This window comes from Macaca mulatta, chromosome 11, assembly GCF_049350105.2.
Source record: "Macaca mulatta isolate MMU2019108-1 chromosome 11, T2T-MMU8v2.0, whole genome shotgun sequence".
NCBI lineage: Eukaryota > Metazoa > Chordata > Mammalia > Primates > Cercopithecidae > Macaca > Macaca mulatta.
This window is the reverse complement of record NC_133416.1, coordinates 128129148-128148178: the sequence shown is the minus strand read 5'-3', so window position 1 is coordinate 128148178 and position 19031 is coordinate 128129148. Positions and strand designations below refer to the sequence as shown.

Here is a 19031-nt window from a genome sequence, read left to right as displayed (position 1 = left end):
AAATTGCCTTTTAAAAATACCTACCGGCCTTTAATCATACAAAAAAGCTGCTCAATCTCACTTTAATTTTTAAATTTGAATTACAATTTTAATTAATACAAATAAAAACCATACTGAGATACCGGTTATCATCTCTCAGATGGGTAAAATTCAAAAGTTAGACAATACTCACTTTGGAAAGTAGGAACATCTAGTTCATTACTGATGAGAGTGTGAAATGGTATAACTTACTCTCTGTAGGGCGCATTGGCAACATCTGTCAGATTGCAAGTGCATTTCCTCTTTGAGCCAGCAATCTGACTTTGAGGAATGTTATATAAATATGTCATTTCATGTGTGTTCAATGCAGGTATAATTTACAAAGGCTGTTACTACAAAATTACTTGTTAACAGCAGAGTTTTTGGAAACAACCCTAGTGTCCACCTGTAAAGGACTTGTTCTAAACAAAACAAAAACAAAAACTGTGGTGCATCTACACAGTGGAATACCATGCTGCTGTTTAAAAGAAAATTTTAAAAAGGAAGCTCTCCACATCCTGATACAGAAAGATTTCTAAGCTATATTGTAAAAGGGGGGTAGAGGGAGATACTGAGCAGTATATTTAATATTCCACCTGTTTCATAAGAAGTGGTGAGAAATAATGTTCTTATATTGTATATTTACTCCAAAAGGCTAGATAAGAAACGAAAAAATATGGTTATTTAAAAGTTATCTAAAAATGACTGAGAGGGTGGGGGTTGGGGGATGGCTAGATGGGCATAAGACCTCTGTGTATGTACTTTTTAATATACTTTTGATTTTTGTATGACTATATAACCTAGTCATAATTTTTTTTAATTTTAAGAAAATGTTCCTTCTTGATTTTGGAATTTTGAAAGATGTGTGCAAAGATTATGTCATACAGCAAGAAACATAAGTTTTAGAATAAAGAGAAATTGATGAAGTTCATTTTCCTAATACATGATACGTGATAGCTTAGATATCTCTTGGTGTGTGAGCCTTGTCTACATAATCTGGTTGTTCAAAAGAGGACCCTGGACAGCCACAGCTGCGTCATTGCTGGATGGGACCCAACAGAGAGGCTCGAGTGGCCCTCATGTCTCCTACCTTCCCTTTCTCCACTCCCCGGCTGACTGAAATTTAGGAAAAGGTAGCACCCCTGTGAGGTGCGGTGAAACAGAATTCATGATCCAAAACGTAAATTCTTGTATTCATCTGCCTCTAGTAGTTTTAATTGTGTTCAAATTGTTGTACCATCTCAAAGACTGGTGTGGGGGGAAGAGAGAAGAATACAATGTACCTATCATTCCAGCTTCATAATTTGAAAAAAATTTGCCTTTTCTTTGGTGTATCCCTCCCATGTTTTATTTTCTTAGAGTATTTTAAAGCAAATCTTAAATCATGTTATTTGACCTGTTAAAAGATAAACTTATGTTTAACTTTTGGAGAGTTTTTTTTTTTTTTTTTTTGAGCAGTATGTCATGAATCAGGCAGCACCAGATCACAAGTGGATCTCAGCTCCATGGAGGGTGCCTGAGGGCAAAACTTTTATAAGGCTTTTGCAGAAGCAAAAGAAAGGCAATACTTGATTGGTTAAAGGAGAAAGTCTCTAGTAGAGATTGATTGGCAGTTTCTGATTGGTAAAGCCCCTGGTTAGGTTTGGTTGGCAGTTTCTGATGGGATGAGTTGGATTTCAGTTGGCTTCCTTAGGAACCCAAGACACTGGAGCCATTTCAGCCTAATGGACTCCCCAGTTCATTTTTTTTTTTAAACATACCCATAAATATTTCAGGATGTATCTGTAGTAACTAAGGATCCATGCCAGGTGCAGTGGATCTTTAGCCTGTAATCCCAGCACTTTGGGAGGTCGAGGCAGGTGGATCACCTGAGGTCAGGAGTTTGAGACCAGTGTGGCCAACATGATGAAACCCCATCTCTACTAAAAATACAAAAAAAAATTAGCTGGCGTGGTGGCAGGTGCCTGTAACCTCAGCTTCTCGGGAGGCTGAAACAGGAGAATCGCTTGAACCCAGTAGGTGGAGGTTGCAGTGAGCCGAGATCATGCCATTGCACTCCAGCCTGGGCAACAAGAGTAAAACTCCATCTCCAAAAAGAAAAGAAAACTAAGAAACCAAAAGCATGCCATTATAGACCACAGCAGTGTATTATGAAAGTTTATTATATGTCTTATTTTTTACAACGATTAAAGGAAATGTAACGTCCTCCTCTGTATGCATCAGTCTTTCTCTCCTCACTGGGTTCATTTCCAGTCAGCATCAGAAAAGGTTGAGCATCTCTCACCTTAAAAAAAGAAAAATGTTTTAGATCTCCCTTATCCTTATATTTACCCTCCAGCTGCCATTCTTTTCCCTGCACTTTTCAAAATACTGTCTTCATTTCCTTAGCTTTAATTTCTCAGCCAATTTCAGTCTGACTCCATCCTCACCACTTTACCCAGTGGTCTCTCCAGTTGTCTTTCTTGGCCTCTCAGCAGCATTCATGGTTGGCAGCGTCTCCCTCCTAATGCAGTGAGTATGAATTGAGTATTTAATGTGTAATATTCTTTATATGAATTCCTCATTTAATCCTTTAACAACTCTTTGAAGTTGTCATTATCCCCATTTTACAGATGAAAAGCTGAAGCTTAGAGAGGCTAAGTAACTGGCTTAACTACTAGTAAGTGGTAGAGCAAGGGATTAAATTCAGGCCGCATTCAATTCTGCTGCCGTTCTGAAATAATCTGCTATTCTGGGTTTTCCTTATATGTCTCTGTTTCATCTTGGTTTTCTTTGCAGTTCCTTCTTCTACCTGATCTTTACATTTGGAGATTTCCCAGGCCTTGATCCTAGGTCCTCTTTTCACTGCTGTGAGGCATTCACACGCACCTGTGGCTTCAGTTACCATGTGGAAGGTGATGAGCTCTCAGTATATATACACCTTCGGCTCAGAACGGTTTCAGTATCCAGCTGTCTCCTCAGTACATTCAAACCTTAGCTTATAATCTGTTCCTCCGGCCAGGCGCAGTGGCTCACGCCTGTAATCCCAACACTTTGGGAGGCCAAGGTGGGTGGATTGCTTGAAGTCAGGAGTTTGAGACCAGCCTGACCAACATGGTAAAACCCCATCTCTACTAAAAATACAAAAATTGGGAGCCAGTCGTGGTGGTACCCCCTAAATGGTACAAACCCAGCTAAGCAGAAACCTAGGGATCACTGCAATTCTTCCCTCTCTTGGCTGCCATAAACGATCACCGGGTCCTATTTATTGTGTCCTGTATGTCTCTAAATTATCTTCCTCCCTAAGGAAAGCTCCCCTGTTCTTGGACTGCATCCACCTAATATACATTATCATAGTACCCTGTACTTCTTTCTCTCCTTCGTAACATTCTTCATGATTATATTCATTCAGTTATGTTCATTTTTTTATTTCTTTAGAGTGAAATTGTTCATTTCTTTAGAAAAGACATTTAGGCAGAGATCAAGGCGTTCTTATTTATTACTGTATATCCCAGTGGCTAGCAGAGTGCCTGGCACGTAGGCAGTATTAAATACTTTGCTGAATGGAAATTAAACAACAACAACAAAAATTCCACAAATATTTGTTTTAGGAAAATCCCTGACATATAAGAATGGGTAATGTGGAGGGTGAACTCATGGAGACAGCCTTTAAAACAAGATTTCCAATAGCCAAGCCATAGAAGGGAGCTAACAAATTGGCAGTGGGATTAGGAGAAGTAGGGTAGTTGGGGATGTGGAAGTAAGAGAAAGAAAGGGCTGTCAAGAATGCGACAGATTTTTAACTTTGGCAGCTGAGGGGATGGTGATACCATTCCTTGAGAGGATCAGCTAAGATGGAGAGAATATTTGTGGTGGACTTGTTGACTTTGAAGAACCTCCTGTAGGCCATCTAGATGGAGAAAATCAGTAAGCAGTTAGAAAAATGGAAACGGGGAATTCATGAGATGCAGGCTTTTTACTTCATCACTGAGTAAAACCAGTAAAATACTATTAGTGATTCAAATGTGATTGGACAAAAGTCTGATCATTGAGACTTTTGCCATTGGCACAGATTTGGTAGATATTTTGATACTTTTAAAATTGGGGGTGGATATTGTAAACATATACAGAGATGGGATTTTTACGTTGATGTCATTTTACATGCTGTAAATATTAACTAATAATAGCTGTAAACCTATCCATTTATTCTTCATGTTAAACTAGCAAATCTCATTTTAATTGTGTTATTTTGTTAGTGCTAATTTACACCTTTTTTCCTTCTTAAGATAAAAACAAAGCTTAGTGGGGTATATAGAACTCATTAGACTGTAAGCTCCATTAGGACTCACTGCATGTGATTTAAATTTTTTTCCTCTTATTTCTCTAGGGCCTATTCCCTGGTGGATTCCAGTCAAGTGTCTACATTTCTGATTTCCATTCTTCTTATAGTCTATGGTAGTTTCAGGTAAGATGTTCTCAAATGGGGTTGATTTAAGTTGGAGGTGGAAGAAGGAGCCATTGCTCTGGAAGTGCTGGTACCAAAACTTTGTGAAGAAAAACAGGACTTCGGCAGGAATTGACTCAGAATAGAGAGTTCTGCTATTTGTTTTTTAATTGGCTGCTGTTAAATACTTCTTGGTTGTGCTTATGAGTTTAGCATGTTAATGCTAACATGTAAAAACTAATTGCTTAAAATGCTGGTTCTGAAATTAATCACCTAATGCACTCTTCATTGAGAAGGTTAAGGAGAGAGTCTTTGACAATGATTCTAGAATCTCAAAGGGAACAAAGAGTTTAAATGGAAGGATGATGAAATATGAAATATGAAAAAAATTACTGAATATCCATGTAATAAAATGACAAAGAGAACATTTCATGTTGTTTTTTTTTGTTTTTCTAACCAAAAATCAAAGTATAGCTGCAAACCTGTGGTAGGCTTACGAAGACCAGGGAAACCGAAGTAAAACTATACCCAGGATGCTAATAAAGTTCTTAATCTTTGGCCGGGCACAGTGCCATATTCCTATATCCAGCACTTTGGGAAGCTGAGACAGGAGGATTGCTTGAGCCCAGGAGTTCAAAACTAGCCTGGGCAACATAGCAAGACCCGTCTCTACAAAAAATATTTTTTAAAGAAATTAATCAGGCATGGTAGTAGTGCCTGTGGTCCCAGCTACTCAGGAGGCTGCGGCAGAAGGAGCAGCACTTCTCCTTCTTCTGGAGATTGAGGATACAATGAGTTATGATCACACTGCTGCACTCCAGCCTGGGCAACGGTGCCAGACTATGTCTCAAAAAAAAAAAAAAAAAAAAAAATTGTCCTAAAATGCTTGGAAGTAGATTATGTCCTTATGGAAATTTACATCATGTTTTTCTTAATCCAAAGGCTTGACATCCAAGGTTAAGCCATACAAAATTGCTGATGGTTGACTATTAATATTTTGGCCCACAGAAACAATTTCATATGGTTCATCTTACAATTATTAGGGTTGTGTGTTATAGCATTACCAGGTATTCTCTCTGATAACCTTGGAGATGCTGAGACTAGATCCTGCTGAGGTTCTCATCCCAGCAGGCAGCCATAGGAATAGGAGGGAAAATATAGACACTAGATACACACTCCCCTTTTCCACTATTTTCAGTCGAGAGGAGCTTTAATGGTTGTATAACTCAAATAGGTTAGTGGTTGATGAACCTACCAAAAAATGCTGCTTGAGGAATTATAAGTTGAGAACTTCAAAGGTAGTAATAGGGATAAGTGAAATACCCAGGCATAAAGATTTTGAACTATGCAGTATTGTGTCTGAATTTTAATAGCTACTTTATAAAATCACAGACTTGCAGTCTTTACCTCAATACTGAGTAAAACAAGTAAAATATTGTGGGTAATTTCAGTATACACCGACCGAAGTTTTAATCACTGAGATGTCTACTGAGAACTCCGGATTCATAACCACTCTCAGGAAGCATTAATCAAACCAGAGGAACTTAGAACCTTATCAATGTGCTCTTGATATTTTTCATCTCTATCCTGTGGACAAGTATCTGATTTTTTCCCCTTTGAGTATATAATGCATTAACATTTCAAAAGACTTTGCAATTAAACACAGAAGCAGCCATGTTTAGACTCACAACCCTAATACTACTTTGAGTCGTGCAGACTACCTTCCATTTGGCATATGTTTATATACTGTATACATTTTCATAGTTGAAATCATTTATATTCTGATTATTTGCACCAGACAAATATTTACTACAAATTATCTTCATAGTGTTTTAGTAATTTGGCATTTCTTTGTGTTACTCATCTTATTCCACTCTTGTTGGACAAGTGGGCTCTTACAGTGATGATAGCTTTATGAATTATTTGCTTTTATTGAATTATATCACCAGGATAAATATCCAGAAGTGGAAATACTTCAACAGAGTATGAAATGCCTCTTACTACATATTATTGTTTTCTGAAGGGCTGTATCATTTTAGGATTGAGCAAGTTTTAAACCAAATTTTATGTAGTAAGTGTATCATAGAATTATATAGGAAGAACGGATTTATCTGGTGAACCTCCCTGTTTACAGATGAGGAAACTGGCCAGGCGTGGTCCCTCACACCTGTAATCCAGCACTCTGGGAGGCTGAAGCAGGCAGATGCTCTGAGCCCAAGAGTTCAAGACCAGGCTGGGTAACATGGTGAAACCCCGTCTACTAAATATGCAAAAATTAGCTGGGCGTAGTGGCACGTGCCTGTCATCCTACTTACCCCGGAGGCTGGGAGGAATGCTTGAGCCCAGGAGGCGGAGGTTGCAGTGAGCGGTGATCATACCACTGCACTCCAGCCTGGGTAACGGAGTGAGACCCTGGCAACAACAACAACAACAAAAGAAAGTAAGAAACCGAAGCCCAAAGTGAAAATGTTGATGTAACTTGACAAAGATTACACAACCAGTTGGTAACAAGTCTGGATTGAAACAGTTTCAGAACCTTTTATCTTTTATACTTTAATAAGGCATTTCTGCAAAAAGTAAATCATGATGCCTTTAATTATACATTTAAATTGAACTCATTGAATAAGTTGGTGTTTTATGGAAGAGATTTATGTAATTTTGTCTTTAAATGTTTGATAGGATTCACCAGTGAAGCCATCTAAAGTGGGCTTCTCTTTGTGGGAAGATTTTTTTGGGGTTTTTTTTTTCTCCTGCTGAGTTCACCACCTTTCCCTTTTTCTTTTCCTTTTTTTTTTTTTTTTTTTTTTTTGAGTCGGAGTTTCGCTCTTGTTGCCCAGGCTGGAGTGCAGTGGCGCCATCTCGGCTCAGCGCAACCTCTGCCTCCCAGATTCAAGCGATTCTCCTGCCTCAGCCTCCTGAGTAGTTGGGATTACAGGTATGTGCCACCATGCCCGGCTGATTTTTGTGTGTTTAGTAGAGACGGTGTTTCTCCATGTTGGTCAGGGTGGTCTCGAACTCCTGACCTCATGATCTGCCCGCCTCGGCCTCCCAAAGTGCTGGAATTCCAGGCATGAGCCACCGAGCGAGCCCAGCCTCCCTTTTTCTTTTTAATCGGTAAGGGCTATTTTTTTATTATGGTAAAGTATATATAACACAAAATGTACCATTTAAACCATTTTTAGTGTACCCTTCAGTACACAGGTAAGGGCTTTCTGAAACACGTTGTCTTTTTATTATAGCCATTCTAGTAAGGCGTGAAGTGGTATCTCATAGTGGTTTGGGTTGTATTATTTCCCTGATATTAGGGTGTTGAAAAGTTGATGAGCATGTGTTCCTGTGCTTATTAACCATCTGTTTATCTTCTTTGGTGAAATGTCTAGTCAAAAATTCTCTCTCGGCCGGGCGCGGTGGCTCAAGCCTGTAATCCCAGCACTTTGGGAGGCTGAGACGGGCAGATCATGAGGTCAGGAGATGGAGACCATCCTGGCTAACACGGTGAAACCCCGTCTCTACTAAAAAATACAAAAAACTAGCCGGGCGAGGTGGCGAGTGCCTGTAGTCCCAGCTACTCGGGAGGCTGAGGCAGGAGAATGGCATAAACCCAGGAGGCGGAGCTTGCAGTGAGCTGAGATCTGGCCACTGCACTCCAGCCTGGGCGACAGAGCCAGACTCCGTCTCAAAAAAAAAAAAGAAAAAAAAATTCTCTCTCAGTCATATGATTTGCAACTCTTAAATTTTTCCTGTTCTCTGGCTTGCCGTCTCATTTTCTTCATAGTGTCCGTTGGCATATAAACATTTTAATTTTGTTGAAGCCAGTTTACCAATTTCACATTTTATGGATCGTGCTTTTGGTGATGTGCCAAAAGCATGATTCATAAAATGTGAAACTGGTAAATTGGCACATGGGTACAAGGATTTTCTCCTACATTTTCCTTTTTTTTCTTTTTTCTTCCTTTTTTTTTTTTTTTTTTAAAGATGGTGTGATCTCGGCTCACTGCGAGCTCCACCTCCCAGGTTCACGCCATTCTCCTGCCTCGGCCTCCCAAGTAGCTGGAACTACAGGCACCTGCCACCATGCCCGGCTAATTTTTTGTAATTTTTAGTAGACACGGGTTTTCACCCTGTTAGCCAGGATGGTCTTGATCTCCTGACCTCGTGATCCACCCGCCTTGGCCTCCCAAAATGCTGGGATTGCAGGCGTGAGCCACCGCGCCCAGCTCTCCTCCGTTTTCTTTAAGAAGTTTTATAGTTTTGCTTCTTACATTTATGATTCACTTCGAGTTAAGTTTTGTGTATGACATGAGGTACAAATTTAATTTCATCTTTATAAATGTGGTTATCCAGTTGTCCCAGTACCATTTGTTGAAAAGACTATACTTACCCATTGAATTACCTTGGCACCATTGTCAGAAATGCGTTGTTGACATGGTGGCATGCACCTGTAACCCCAGCGGCTCGGGTGCTCAGGTGGGAGGATCACCTGAGTCCCAGGTGTTTGGGGTTACAGTGAACTATGATCGCACCACTGCACTCAAGCCAGGGTAACATAGCAAGACTCTGTCTCTTTAAAAAAAAAAAAAAAAAAAGGTCGACCATAAAAGTAAAGATAGTTACTAGGTCTGGTCTGTATGTCTCCTCTTATGCCAGTGCCAATGTCTTGATTGTTGTAGCCTTTAAAGTAAGTGTTGTTCTTTTACAAATTTGTCTGGCTACTCTGGATCCTTTACATTTCCATATAAATTTTAGGTTCAGCTGGTCAGTTTCCGCCCCCCCCCACCCCCAAAAAAAGGCCTGCAGGGATTTCAGTAGGCATTGTGAATCTGTAGATCAGTTTGAGGAAAATTGCTGTCTTAATGATGATCACTTCCTATCCATGGATGTGGAATGTGTCTCCGTTTTGATATTCTTTAATTTAGATACTTTAGATATTCTTTAATTTCTATTAATAGTGTTTTGTAATTTTCAGTGTGCAAGGCTTCCACTATTTTGTTAAATTTATTCGTATTTTTTTACTTTTTGATGTTATTTTTGATGAATTTTTTTCTTCATTTTGGATTGTTCATTGCTAAGTATATAGAACTACAACTGATGTGTATTCACCTCAAATACTGTAGCTTTGCTGAACTCATTTATTAGTGCTGGTAGTTTTTTGTCTATGATTCCTTAGAATTTTCTGCACATAGGATGATGTGGTCTGCAAATAAAGACAGTTTTGCTACTTGTTTCAATTCTGAAAGACTTTGTCTTTTTACCTTTTTCTCCCTTCTTGTACAGTGTTGAATAGAAGTGTCAAAGGCACACATCCATCCTTGCCCTTTTCCTAATCTTCAGGGAAAGCATTTCCCATTAAGTATGTAGTTAGTTGTACATTTTTCGTAAATGCCCTTTATCAGGTTGAGGAAATTTCTTTTATTTCTAGTTTGTGGAGAGTTTTATTATGAATGGGTATTGGATTTTATCATGTGTTTTTATGCCTCTATTAAGATGATCCTGTGGTTTTTGTCCATTCTGTTAATATAGTATGTTTTAACAGCTTTATTGAGATATAAATACCATAAAGTTTGGTCACTTAAAGTATACAATTAAGTGGGTTTTAGTATATTTACAAAATTGTGCAGCCATCACTGTAATCCAATTTTAGCACATTATCCCAAAAGAAAATTTGTACCAGTTAGCAGTCATTCCCATTCCTCTTTCCCTACCCACCAGCCCTAGGCAACCATGAATCTAGCTTTTATCTCTATAGATTTGCCTATTCTGGACCTCTCGTATAAGTGGATTCATACAGTATGTGACCTTTTGTTACTAGCTTCTTTCACTTAGCATAGTGTTTTTGAAGTTCATCCATGTTGTGGCATGTTATCAGTATTTCATTCCTTTTTATTGCTGAATAGTATTCTCTTTTGTTTTTCCATTCATTGGTTGATGGACATTTGGGTTGTTGCCCTTTTTTGGCTTTTATGAGTAATGTTACTGTGAACATTTGTGTACAAGTTTGTGTGGACATAACATATTTATTGCCCTCAAGCAGATACCTAGTAGCGGAATTGCTGAGTCTAATGGTAATTCTTAGTCTTAACATTTTAAGAAATGCTTCTGTTTTCCAACGCAGCTATGCTGTTTTACATTCCCACTAGCAATGTATGAAGGTTCCAATTTCTCCACTTCTTCACCAACACTTGTTATTGTCTGTCTTTATGATTATAGCTATTCTGCTGTTCTGGTGGGTATGAAGTGGTATCTCTCTATAATTTTGGTTTGCATTTAATTCTTAATGCATACTGATGTTGAGCATCTTTTCATGTGCCCATTTACCATCTATGTCTCTTCTTTGGTGTCTTTTCAACTCTTTTGCCCATTTTTAAATTGGATTTTCTTCTTGTTGAATTTTGAGAGTTCTTTCTTTATTGTGAAAATGGGTTTCTTTATTGTGAAAATGGGTTTTTTATAAGTGCCTCTGGGTTTGTCACTTTCTGTATGTTTATAATTGTTATCTATTTCTTGAGGTACTGACTTTTATAAAATATTCCTCTTTAGTAACAGTTTCTGTCTTAACAGTGTTCAAAAGAGGCTATTTAGATTTTCTTGAGTTAGTTTTGGTCATTTGTTTTATAACTCTAGCGTAACTATTTCCTTTTTTATAAAGGCAAGCACCTACCAGTGCTTTCTTAGGTAGTGAGAGCAGTTCATTTACTTATAACCAAACCTACTCTAGGAAGACAACATCAGGTTAATAAGCCTGCAGAGATACTGAGTTCTTTGCTTATACCCAAGCGTACTCTAGGAAGACAACATCAGGTTAATAAGCCTGCAGGGATACTGACTGAGTTCTTTACTAAGAACTATACTTGATAGGATTGTGATGCCTTTCATTCTAAGTGCATATAATTGTAGTTAGACCTGGTTCACTAGAACAAGTGTCACTGTGGTTCACAAGTGTCATGATGTTCTAGTTGTGTGTAATGTGTTTATCTTTTGAGCTACCCTTTTTGTCATTCCATCATACACAGAAGCCTGAACTTTTTAGATGATGTAGGGAATGATTTTGTCCATTGCAGCATATGTAGACAAGTATTTTTTATATATTTAAGAATTTCATCAATTCACTATTAAATGTTCAATTTATAAAACCACTGTTAAGTTTTCTAGGAACACATATTTAACTTAACCTAAGTTTAACCATGTAATGTTTACCTTGAATCAGTGAGTCCCCTCTTCATTGTACTCACTTCCAATAGTAGGATTATCAAAAAACACATTCTTTTCAAAATTTTTTATAAATTAATATTTTTTTTTCTTATTTTCACTCTATTCTGGAGCTGAGAAAAAAATATTCCTAAAATATGAAGGGTAAAAATTTCCATTTGCTTTTCTCCTCCAGTATTCATAGTGTCCTCAGGTATCGGAATGCAAATGGATGAACAAGTATAGCTTTCAATAAACTGATATGCTCCCACCTCCATTTTGCTTCCTACAATTGTTTATTTGTGCTCTGCACTGCCCTATTTCAAAGATTTCAGAGCATGTACTAACTTTTGCAAGTTATTTCAAGGGAAATTAAAATGGGGCCAAAGAAAAGTAAAAGTATGAGTGGAGACAAAATAGAGCCAAAAAAGAAATGTAAAAATGCATACCATAATGCCAGCACCCTTGTTACTAGTGGTTCACAAAGACCACCATAAGGTTTGTAGCAGCCAGCTTTAAAAAGAAAGAATGTAAAACTCTCTCAGCTTCCTTCAATCAGAAGAACCCAGTTGTTCAGGTGAATTGCAACTGTTCTTGGCCTTAAGATCAGACAGACTTTTATCCTAAAGACCTTCGTAAAGAGGATATAACGTTACGTTTCATTCATTTCACAGTAGGCATTCAAATAAATGTTGAATGAATTATAGTACCTTCAATATAAATTGGTGGTGTTGCATGAAAATGTGTTTTAGCAAAAGCAGTTTTGCCAAAATTGAAGGTGCACAGTGGGCAACAGGATGTTGTGGTTTGGATAACCAGCTTATTGGTAAGTGTGATCTAAGGTTATATTTTGGGATTTCTGGAGAAGTGAATGGGCTGTTAATTCTTAAACTGATTATTCTTGAATGTTGATCTGTTAATAAATATTGGTAGCAGACCAGGCACAGTGGCTCACGCCTGTAATCCCAGCACTTTTGGAGGCCAAGGTGGGAGGATCATGTGAGATCTGGAGTTCAAGACCAGCCTGGCCAACATGGTGAAACTCTATCTGTACCCAAAATACAAAAATTAGCCAGGCGTGTTGGTGCATGCCTGTAATCCCAGCTACTCAGGAGGCTGAGGCAGGAGAATCGCTTGAACTGGGAGACAAAGGTTGCAGTGAGCCGAGATTGCGCCACTGCACTCCAACCTGGGCCACAAACTGAGTGAGACTACATCTCAAAAAAAAAAAATATATATATATATATATATATATACACGCACACGCACACACACACACACACACACGCATGCACGCGGGCACGCGCACGCACACACACACACACGCAGCAGCAGCCCAGAAATGTACTCTGTTGCCAGCTAAATACAGACCTAGTTGTCTTAACAGCACTCATGGTGCATTCGTATTTTTATCAGAACCAAGGAACCTAACAATACCTAAATAGAAGCCCATGTTTCCCCTTGTCCTGAGGCAGGCGGTAGAAGTTCCCAAGGGCAGGCCTAGAATCTTCCTCAAAAAATCCTTTTTAATCCACTCTAGGACATAAAGAAATGAGTAGCTGATTTCCTAAAGTTCTGTTCTTTGCAACTGAATTCTACCCTGAAACAAATTTACGTCAAATATAACCAGATCTCTACCTCAGCCACACTAAAACCTTATTAAGGCACTCACAGAGTATTAACCTACTTCTTGATAAAGTGTCTGTAATAAACTTCATGTGAAATGTACATCAAAGTGACCAAAACACCAAACTGGAATTTATACTTACACCCAATTGAAAGTTGAAGAATGTTGATGAGTTGTCGTTCTATCTGACACTAATTAGCTGACAGGGTCAGTGGCCATCTGGACCTTACCCAGTTCAAGGCTAAACCATATCATTCACCTGTAAAGGCTCTTGGTCTTAATATTTCTCTGTAGTAAGATGGCATATGTGCAGCTCATCTAAAAGTGATACCAGATCAAGTTTACTTGGGGAGAAATAGGTTTTTTGGTTTGTTTTTATGGAAAAAGCAGTATGTACTGATGTGGAAAGGTGTAGCGCATCAAGCAGTGAGCCCATTAGTTGTGTAACAGGGCCAAGGGAAAACTTCCTGTGTGCCCTCTGAATCCTTGCTGAAAAATCAACTGACAAATAGCAGATAATAGAAGAGGCACACAGATTTGTTAATGTGCACAAAAGTCTTACAAAATATAAGATCTCAAAACAAAAAAATGGCCAGATGGCTGATGCTTTTATACCACCTTGAGGTTACAGCAAGAATGAGGGCTTGGAGTGTGGCAAGACAGATTATGGTGGTCAATCAGGTTATGGTGGTGAGACAGGTTATGGGAGAGAGAAGAGGAGGCCCAGCAAGCACAGGTGGTCCTGTCATGTATCTAGATGCAACCTCACAGGTCACAGCCCTGAGAGAGAATAGATGGAATATGTTTCTTTCTGACCTTCTAAGGTGTCAGACTCTCAATCTTTCCTATGTCTGGACAAGGTAGGGCCTCAGATAAATGCCTCAGCCGCATCGGTGTATGTTTTCTCTACAGATGCAAATCTGCCCCACACAGCTTCTCTCAGCTATTCTTGTATTTCCAGCCCTTGTGAAAGCCATCTGAAATATGTCAAAGAAGTATATTTTTGGGTGAAATATTTTTGTTTCCTTCATAATTTTGCCAGGGCAGCAGGCATAAGTTGGGATTTGTGGTCATCCCACTCATGGAGTTTTTCTATGAATCAAAAGAAACCTTGCCTGTAAAGCACCTAACATAATGCCTGACGGTATGAGCTCAATCAAGCTCAACTATGATCACTTTAACCCTCTGGACTGTCAGCTGCTGAGTCCGAGACTGTCTCTTCCTCCCCAGATTCTTAGTCTGTCTTTCTTAGTGTAGGTTCTATGTAAGTATCAATAATTGGACATTTGTTTACCTCCTACACCTTGACCCATAACTACCTCCTGTTGAGTCATAGTTGATGAAAAGACAAAAAAAAAAGCATATAATATGCTATAATTTAGATGGATTTTTTTTCTGTGATGGTAAATGGTTGTCTCTGATGAAAAAGCCATAGCTCAAGTCCTGCTGATCATTTAATCATTGATTTCTTTTTTTTGTTTTGTTTTTTGTTTTGAGACCAAGTTTCGTTCTTTTGCCCAGGCTGGAGTGAAGTGGTGTGATCTCAGCTTACTGCAACCTCCACCTCCCAGGTTCAAGCAGTTCTCTTGCCTCAGCCTCCTGAGTAGCTGGGATTACAGGTGTGCGCCACCAGGCCCAGCTAACTTTTGTATTTTTAGTAGAGACAGGGTTTCGCCATGTTGGCCAGGCTGGTCTCGAACTTCTAACCTCAGGTGATCCACCAACCTCAGCCTTCTAAAGTGCTAGGATTACAGGCATGAGCCACCGCACCTGACGTAAACATTGATTTCAGTACCTAGACTTGCAAATATCCAGGATACAATTTGGATGGAGTGTATATTTATAACATTATATTAACATCATATTATATGTTACTGTATAGCAATAACAAGATTGTGAAGGCAGGTCAGGATGGAAGAGAATGAAGAGTAGTCTTCTATGAAGATGTAACAAACTGTTCTCGGTCCAGCCTAGCAATCTGATGTCTATGCACTTATTAAATTACCAAATAAGCTAAGTTAAAGGTCTGTAATTGAAAATAGTCCTGGATAGCTCTGGAAGCAGAGTCTTCTGCAAAGACTTTATTTAAATAGCTTAAGTTTGCTGTCAGCTGTGCAGTGTGAGTAACATTACCAGACCCCAGTCATAGTGGCATGGGATCTGCTGAGCCCAGGCCCTTTAATCTTGTTTTATAAAACTGGAAGATATTAATCTTCCCAGCTTGAGCTAATAGGTAAGGCCCTACTAATTCATTTAGCCCCATTTCTGTTTTGTGCAGTGGTGACCCATGGTCTGCTTCTAACAACCAAACAAGGCTTGATTTTAGCTAAGCTTATTTGAGGCAGCAAGAAATTCAAGGTTTTCTGATTACACAGAGAACTAAGAAGAATGCTTGCTCTCCCTACCACTCCTCCACCCTCCCCCACCATCTGATAGTACCTCATTCCTGCCTAAGGCTTTCCTGCCCCTGCTACAGTTCTTGTCAGTTAGATGCTAAAAAAATGGACCAGCTAAAACTGGTTCGAAGTTGACCACTACTTTCTGCTACAGAAGGTCCCCAACTTACCAATGGTTTGACTTAATGATGGTTTGACTTAAGATTTTTCCACGTTATGATGGTACAAAGGCAGTATGATTTCAGTAGAAACCGTACTTCAAGTACACATACAACCATTCTGTTTTTCACTCTCTGTACAGTATTCAGTAACTGGAAATATTCAGCACTATATTACAAAACAGGCCTTTGTGTTAGATGATTTTGCCCAACTGTACGCTAATGTATGTGTTCTGAGCACGTTTAAGGTAGGCTGGGCTGAACTATGATGTTCAGTAGGTTAGATGTATGAATATTAAATGCATTTTGAACTCGAGATTTTCAGCTTGCCTGGGTTCATTGGGATATAACCCCATCGTAAGTCAGGGAGCAGCTGTATTTGAAAAAACGGGGAAATCTTGCCTTAAAACATCCAGGATGGAGTTATAAATAGTTCTCAATTAATAACAAATTGAAATAGAGTTATTATAACCCTTCATCCTGTCCCGCGGGGGGTTCTCAGCACCTATTCTCACTCATCCAGTCTCATGGGAGAGGCTCTGTAGCAGCTGTGCCTAGGGTTAAACCAAAGAGATGACTGGCAAACTTCCAATCCAGAATAGTGATATAATGCCAACAGAAAAAGTAAGAGAAGCTGGCAGTCTGTATAGCCCCAAGAGTAGAGATGTAGATAAAAATTCCTGCAAATTTAACCTGCTGTCACCAGATTCTGTGAAACAGAACATAACAAGTGTAGTTATTGTTACTCCATTCATAAGTGAATTTGAAAAACTTAGTTTAAATTAATACATTCTTTCCAAAGCATGCCCACAGGGAAGGAGCAGTCTTCACGTTCCATTGACTGCAGAGACGTTCCCATTAAATGCATCACCAATTCTAGAGTTTAGGTCCCTGCACATTGTTAGCTCTGCTGTGCGAAAACATGAATTAAAGCTTAAAAGATCATAGAAGTGAAACCATGTACTAGAAACTACCACAGGTGCCTTGGCAGGGGAAATACATGCAAAATATTACATCTAGTTTGTTGTGGAACTAATTAAAATTAATAGGAAAAAGTTTTTCAGGAGCCAGTTGCCATAGCTATTCCTCTAAGGGTGACTGAGGTATGAGCAGTAAGTGTATGTTTTAATCTCTGCTAATAAATATAATGTCTCAAATACTATATATGAATCATCTAAAATCCAAGGCTTTTTAAAAATAAAAAAACCCAAAGGAAAGCCAACATGTCAGACCCCTGACCATATTTCAGAAGGAGTCTTAACCATGTTTCAGGGAGTCCACCACATCTAAAAGTCATCGTGTTTTGGTCCTGCTGGGGAACTGTCACCCACTGGGGCTGCCCTCCAGTGGAACAGTTTGTTAAACAGTTCGTTGGCCAAATTTATATGTCACAGGGTGACATGTAACTAACCAGTCCCTACTCCATAGATTATCCTACCCAGACCTCCCATTTTAATTGAGACTTCCTCAGTACCAGTAACAGATAAGGGAGTTTTAGACAGTGCCTGAAAGTACAGGAAACAAGAGTGGCAGCTTGAGTCAGGCTGTTAGTAGAGGGGCAAGTCTTTCGAATCCAGCAAGAAGTTTTGAGTCATAGACGTGGGAAACTACAAAGTTAAGAGCGTGATCAGTGTGACCTGAGCCCAATCGTTTGGTTAAGTTTCTTCCAGGAAGAATTATGACCTACCTCTTCATTCTAGGATCCTCTCCTTTCCTAAAGAAAGGGATAAAATTCATCAATGTTTCGTACCCCCAGGGACTTTTAAAGACATGAACAAATTTTAAAAGGCCTTTTCCTTCACTTAAAAATCTGCCCAGTTCAGGACCTATTTAAAAGAACTACCTAGAGCCACTTGTACTTCCAGCCAAGATAGAGGAACAGAGACTGAATTACCATCCCACCTGAAGCAACTTTAAAAACAATAAAAAACATGTAAACCTCATGACACAGCAGTTTTCAAGATATTTTTCATCAGACAGCAAAGGACAGTATTCCTGAGAGTTGAGGAATAGTTTTCCTATCATACTGTCTTAAGATAGTTTCCAGTCATGGTGCAGAGAGAAAGATTTCCTAAGTTGAAGAGAGGGAACTGAGAGTCCAAGAGATGGCTAGAGGCAGCTAGAGGTAATAGAACAGAGTACAAAAGAAAAGTGAGCTGCAAAATGAGAAAACACAGAGATCTACACAGACTCCTTGAACATTCATCACAGTTTTTTTGTTTGTTGTTTGTTTGTTTGTTTGTTTTGAGTTGGAGTCTCACTGTGTCACCCAGGCTGGAGTGCAGTGGCACAATCTTGCCTCACTGCAACCTCCGCCTCCCAGGTTCAAGCAGTTCTCCTGCCTCAGCCTCCCGAGTAGCTAGGATTACAGGTACCCACCATCACGCCTGGCTAATTTTTGTATTTTTAGTAGAGACAGGGTTTCACCATGTTGGCCAGGCTGGTCTCGAACTCCTGACCTCGTGATTTGCCCGCCTCGGCCTCTCAAAGTGCTGGGATTACAGGCATGAACCACCGCACTCAGCCTCATCACAGTATTAATTAGTATATGCATATGTGGAAATCACCTAAGGTGGAGGAAAGAATAATGTGAAAGGATTAGAAGGGAGAGTACCTGTTTCCAAAAGCCTGATTGGAAAAACTTACAATTCATTTGGCATTGGGTAGAGTACTGAGATCTTGCCTCAGTGATAGAGAATAATTACCCTAGACTGAGCACTGCTTCAGACCCTCCTAACAAATCATGGAAACAAAAATCAATTAAAGCCAGGTATCTAACAGCATCCCTGATCAAAGCTCAAAATTAATAGGAATAAAAAATATTTAGATAAGGTAAAATTCACAATGCCTAGCATGCATGCAGAGATGATCAGACAGGCAAAAAAGAAGGAAAACATGACCCAGGATAAGGAAAATAATCCGTCAATCAAAACTGACCCAGAACTGACACAGATGTTAGCATAACATCAAAACAGATATACTGGTATTCCATATATACAAAAAGTTAGATACATGGAGGTTATTTTTATTTTATTTTATTTTTTGAGACAGAGTTGCTCTGTCATCCAGGCTGGAGTGCAGTGGCGTGATCTCACTGCAACCTCCACCTCCTGGGTTCAAGCGATTCTCCGGCCTCCCAAGTAGCTGGGACTATGGGTGTGGGCCACCACGCCTGGCTAATTTTTGTATTTTCAGTAGAGATGGGGTTTCACCATGTTGGCCAG

General features: G+C 39.3%; 1 protein-coding gene and 2 long non-coding RNA genes across 12 annotated transcripts in view; 2 read left to right on the top strand and 1 right to left on the bottom strand.

Annotated features, from left to right (window-relative positions):
* Positions 1-19031, top strand: part of SPPL3 (signal peptide peptidase like 3) — a 145263-nt gene that overhangs the window by 93104 nt on the left and 33128 nt on the right. For 8 of the 10 annotated variants that reach the window (XM_077952521.1, XM_077952519.1, XM_077952518.1 and 5 more), the window contains 1 exon segment: positions 4385-4462. Coding sequence is in view for 3 of the 10 variants with exons in the window: in XM_077952518.1 (XP_077808644.1) it covers positions 4385-4462 (78 nt within the window). In the remaining 7 variants the exon portion in view is untranslated. 10 annotated transcript variants of the gene reach the window in all.
* On the top strand, positions 5222-9041 carry LOC144333158 (uncharacterized). The gene is made up of 2 exons (XR_013401573.1): positions 5222-5891; positions 8639-9041. It is a non-coding gene; the product is annotated as an uncharacterized LOC144333158 (long non-coding RNA).
* Positions 7272-9027, bottom strand: LOC144333155 (uncharacterized). Its single transcript, XR_013401570.1, has 2 exons — positions 8606-9027; positions 7272-7472 (listed from the first exon to the last, which is right to left on the bottom strand). It is a non-coding gene; the product is annotated as an uncharacterized LOC144333155 (long non-coding RNA).